This window comes from Ictalurus furcatus, chromosome 7, assembly GCF_023375685.1.
Source record: "Ictalurus furcatus strain D&B chromosome 7, Billie_1.0, whole genome shotgun sequence".
NCBI classification, from domain to species: domain Eukaryota; kingdom Metazoa; phylum Chordata; class Actinopteri; order Siluriformes; family Ictaluridae; genus Ictalurus; species Ictalurus furcatus.
This window is the reverse complement of record NC_071261.1, coordinates 16,963,896-16,969,442: the sequence shown is the minus strand read 5'-3', so window position 1 is coordinate 16,969,442 and position 5,547 is coordinate 16,963,896. Positions and strand designations below refer to the sequence as shown.

Sequence of the window (5,547 nt, the reverse complement as noted above, 5' to 3'; positions counted from 1 at the left end):
GTACAAAATTAGTTGTTCCAAAATAGCAAAGTTCAAGTTAACTAATCATTAACACACTCAAAGTATACTGATCATTAGTCTGGCTGCAAGTACACTGTAGTATACCAAAATTTCATATACTAAGCATATTTATTTCTCACCAGAGATTACACAGAGAAGACCAGGAGAAACTGGATTCTAAAACTTGAAACACTGGCGCCAACCTTGTACTGCATACCTTGATCGATCCATTCAATATGAGTGTGGAACCAAATAAAATTCCATTGTTGAATTAAAGATTCAAAGTTTATGACCAGTTACCTAGTTGGTTGATAGCCAGCTAGCTAACTTACACCTCACAAAAATGTAGCTTGCTACAAGGCTTAACAAGAGAGACAACACGTGAAACTGTCAGCACTAGGAATTTCAGATTTTTCTAATATATTGTGAATATTGAAGAAAGTTTTAACCAGGAAGAGGATGAAAACAGCTAACTAACATGAGCAAAGTGAGATATCTAGCTAGTTATATGATGATTTTTCACAGGAATTATTAAAACTCTTTAGACCTCTGAGATTAAAGAATTGGCGCAAAGAGAGGACACATTCATGAACAATAAATGACTGGTGGATGTACAGTACAGGTAATCAGCGGACCAGAGAGTTTTCTTTTTTTATGCACAATAGCAAAGCATTACATTTTTAAGAAGAATGATTGAACCAAGCTTAATCTAGTGGTTAGCACATTTGCCTCGCACCTCTGGGGTTGAGGGTTCGATTCCTGAATCCGCCCCGTGTTTGTGGAATTTTCATGTTGTCCCCGTGCTACGGGGGTTTCCTCTGGGTACTCCAGTTTCCTCCCCCAGCCCAAAGACATGTGTTGTAGACTAACTGGCATTTCCAAACTGTCTGTAGTGTGTGATTGTGTGTGATTGTGCTCGTCGATGGGTTGGCATTGCACCCTGAGTTCCCTGGGATAGGCTCCAGGGTCCCCACGACCCTGTGTAAGATAAGCAGTACAGAAAATAGATGGAGGTATGGATAGGTGGATGATTAAGTCGAGGAAGAAAAAAAACCTTTTTATAATTGTTTATAAGTTGTTTATAAATTGCGTATTTATATTTTGCTATATATTGCTGTATACAATATATTGCTATGTATTTTCTTATTCTTGTCCTCAACAATCTAAAACTACTCAAAATATTCAATAAATGTAATTTTTCACATTACAAAGCAACTCAGGAATTTAGGCAGTGTTTGCCCTCTAAAACTTTCTCTAGCTCTGTGTAAATAAAGGTGATCAATAAAGCAATGTATCATGTCAGAGTGTTCCTGAACAGCAGTGGGGTGTAAAGTCCAAGATTCCACATTTTAGCTGACAACTCTATTGGGATCAGAACTTACAGAAATGGTAATGTATATTTACTGGGGGATTATCAGGTGTTTGTATTGTTGTAACTGCTGTCATGATTAATGTTTATAAAATTTCTATAATGTGTTAATCTTTTCTAAGATCAGTTTCATAACTGATCATTCATTTAAGTTGTATTTGGTATTTATACATCATTTCATCTAGCATAAGTTTATTGAGTGAATTTGCTATTTCCATATGACAGTGCGTTTACATGGACAACAATCAGTGCATTTACACGGACAACAATAATCCACTCTTAACCCGATTAAGACAATACTCTAATTAAGAAACTACCATGTAAACAGCAAATTTTAATTACCTTAATCTAATTAAGGTCATACTCGAAATAAGCAATAATTGAATTAAGACAGGTGGAGTACTCCTGTTTTAGTCGCATTATGGACGTGTATTACAGACATGTAAACACCTTAATCACATTATGAACGTCGTGTGAGAGTTTTCACCGCATTTTGCGAAAGGACACGATCACACATGGCAGTTTTATGGCGAACAAGAGAGTTCGGCTGCATCCCAAACCGCATACTTGCCTTCTATAGGCCTGTAGTGGGGAAAAATACATGTATCTTGGCTACTATCCATCCATCCATCCTCCATCTTCAACCGCTTACTCCTTTTCAGGGTCACGGGGGAGCCTGGAGCCTATCCCAGGGAGCATCGGGCACAAGGCGGGGTACACCCTGGACAGGGTGCCAGTCCATCGCAGGGCACACAATCACACACACATTCACACACCCATTCATACAGTATGGACACTTTAGACACTCCAATCAGCCTACCATGCATGTCTCTGGACTGGGGGAGGAAACCGGAGTAAACCCCCGCAGCATGGGGAGAACATGCAAACTCCGCACACACGGAGCCGTGGGAATCGGACCCTGACCCTGGTGGTGTGAGGCGAACGTGCTAACCACTAACTTGGCTACTACATAGACAGTAAGTACGCGGTTTGGGACACAGTCCACGGCTTCAAGCAGTTGTCTATTTGCACGTACAGCATGACAAATAATTAACTGCACTTAAAGCTTTCGTTAAAAAATTAAATAAAAACACTCAAAACTGTATACGGTACCATAAGGAAGTCGAACTGTATGTTGATACATGAAAGTCTGGAGGAACGTCGGGTGTCGATATGTGAAATTCTGGAGGGACGACGGATGGCCTGGCGCGGTGACGTAATGACGTGTGCTCTTAATCTAATTATGTTCTAAAACATGTAAAACGGGAACATGACAGGAGTATTCTAAAAGCGACTCATGTAAACACCTTAATCACATTATTATCTTACTCAGAGTAAGGTCAATAATTAGATTACTGCTGTCCATGTAAACACAGTCTGAGACTGTACAAATAAATACCACAATTCTGTCATTGTTAGAAAAGGTTATACCAGTTAAATGGGTGGGTCATTGGTGGGCCTGATGAAGTAGTGTTCAATAGGCCTAATATTCTATAGCACATGTTGGATCAAAATCTTGCAAGTGAGTATGAATATGCATTCCATAATTCCACTTCTTGTGCATGTTTCAGATTATGCTAATCCACAAGGGAAATAATATGTTATCACTACTTCTGACATGGGCGATACTTGTGCACACTGGAGAAGGGATTGCATATAATCATAGCAAAAGATCTGTTGTTGAAGCTCCTATGGAGGTTACCCTCTTCAGTGCAACTCTGTTTGCGACCTGTGAACTCATGCCTGACCCCAATCTTCCCACTGGCCAACCTAAAATATATGGACAAGTTCTCTTCAAACAAACCTTCCCGGCAGGTATACTGCAAGTGTTGGTCAATGTTCATGGCCTGCCCACTGATGACCAACAGAAACGAGCAATTCATGTCCATCAGTATGGAGACCTGAGCCAAGGATTCATCACTGTTGGTCCACACTACAATCCCCTAGGGGTAGACCATCCTGCACACCCTGGTGATTTTGGCAACTATGTGGCCATCAATGGAACTATAAGGCAAAATCTAAACATGGAAGAGGGCACCCTTTTTGGAGGTCAGTCTATTTTGGGACGTGCTGTTGTGATCCATGAGAAGGAGGATGATTTAGGATTAGGGCCAAATGAAGAGAGCAAACGAAGCGGGAATGCAGGAAGAAGGATCGCTGGATGTGTCATTGGCATTTCTCCTCCTAGCCTGTGGGAGAAACTCACCATGGAGGTGGAGGAAGGGAAGAGTGATAAGAGCAGAACATCAACCATAGGAAAGGAACTGTGAGATACAAATTAAGAGAAGACACATTACATACTGATTTGTTCTGAGCATAATAAATACAGCCTAACTTTGTTTTACAAACACAAATGCCATTATCATGGAGAAGTCATGATAATCTTAATATCTCTTGATTATCTCTTGATGTGAATCAAATGTGTATGTGATTGTGTGCCCTGCGATGGACTGGCACCCTGTCCAGGGTGTACCCCACCTTGTGCCCGATGCTCCCTGGGATAGGCTCCAGGCTCCCCCGCGACCCTGAAAAGGAGTAAGCGGTTGAAGATGGATGGATGGATGGATAATGTGAATCATTTGACCATACATAAAGAAATAGATCAGCATTTTGGGAAGAGATGATGCCTGAGTATTTCTCCAACAGCATTTAAATATTGACATGACATTATATAAGAAAGATGTAAACGCACAATAATCCAACTTTGACACATTTTCAGCATAGACATTTCAAACCAGAGCACTTAAAGTATTTCACATCTAATTCATAGTACATAATATACAAAAAGACACATGTATAACCAAATAGCTATAGTAAACTTCCCAAAACTCATACATAACAATACCATGTTTCAATTCATGAGGTTACTACAACAATGGATATATTTCATAACATTAAGTGGTACATTTGTGAATGTGTGAACTACACATGGAGTTTAACAGGAGCATGTAAACTATCTAAGAAAATATAAGGTGAAGATGTCAGCCTATAAGAACTCAGCAGACAGCAGAGGCCCATAAGATTTATGATGTATCCAGCAACCATGGACCCATACACCACCTCAGATCTCAGTTTAGAAACAAATCAAATGGACAATAAATTAAGGCATAAAACTCAATGTTCTAAGTGCTTCTTCATAAGGTCTCTTTGGGAACATTTTCCATGTGGGCAGCGCAACAAACAATAACCGGATCCAGTAAACAATCTAAGAAAGAATATGAGAAGTCGACATCAATTATGTGTGTGGCCAGGGTCAAGCTGACTGGATTGGAGTGATCAGTCATGTAACTTCATTATTTAAACAGTAAGTCATGGTTGAAACACTAGATACTGGCATATTGAAAATTTATACTGCATTAAACTGTATTTCAGACACTACCAGTCACGTTTGGACAGACTAGATTGAGTGCATGGTTTTCATTGTCTTAAAGGCAGTTTGATAAAGATATAGATAGAGATTAGTTTCTAAGACAAATGTAAATAATTCAATTCATCTATGTTAGACTTATTTAGGAATCAAAATGTATTTTATAAATGTAAGTTATATGAAACTGAGGAGAAGCAGTCAACAAGTGTCAGCCTATTTGGAAACGTTCCTCATGAGGGTGGTTGAGGAGATTCCGAGAGTGGGCAAAGCTTCCTCAGGAATACTGTTATGAATTTAAAATATTGATTTATTTAACACTTTTCTTGCTCACGGCAAAATTTCATGTCTCACTGTATAGTGTATGCTGTATATAGTGTATAATGGAAATAGCAAAAAAAAAAAAAAAAAAAACCCAAAAAACAAGCATCTATGAGCAGATGTATCTAAACAATCTGGTAGTATAATTGACTACCAGATCAATTGGTAGTCAATTGGCAGGGGCAGGTTAGCTTTGAGTTCCATTTGTCCTTTGCTTCTATTATTGAGCATCATGCAGGATAAGCACTTTACCCTGGTTAGGGTTGCTGTGGATCCGCAGTTTATTCCTAGAGCACTGAGCATGTGGTGGGAATACACCCTTCAATGGCAGCATGTCACACACATTTGCACACATATTCACACTTGTTTGGGGAGTGGGAGGAAACCAAAGAACCCAGAGGGAACCAATAAGGACACATGGAGAACATGGGAGTCTCCGAAACGACAGTAACCCAAGCTCAGAATTGAACAGAGTACCCTGTGTGCTGGCAAT

General features: G+C 39.6%; 1 protein-coding gene across 1 annotated transcript; it reads left to right on the top strand.

Moving 5' to 3' along the window:
* Positions 1-1,046: 1,046 nt before the first annotated feature.
* Positions 1,047-5,201, top strand: sod3a (superoxide dismutase 3, extracellular a). The gene is made up of 2 exons (XM_053628982.1): positions 1,047-1,389; positions 2,941-5,201. Exons 1-2 carry the CDS (start codon positions 1,387-1,389, stop codon positions 3,637-3,639), a joined length of 702 nt encoding a protein of 233 aa, XP_053484957.1. The 5' UTR covers positions 1,047-1,386; the 3' UTR covers positions 3,640-5,201.
* The last annotated feature ends 346 nt before the right edge of the window (positions 5,202-5,547 follow it).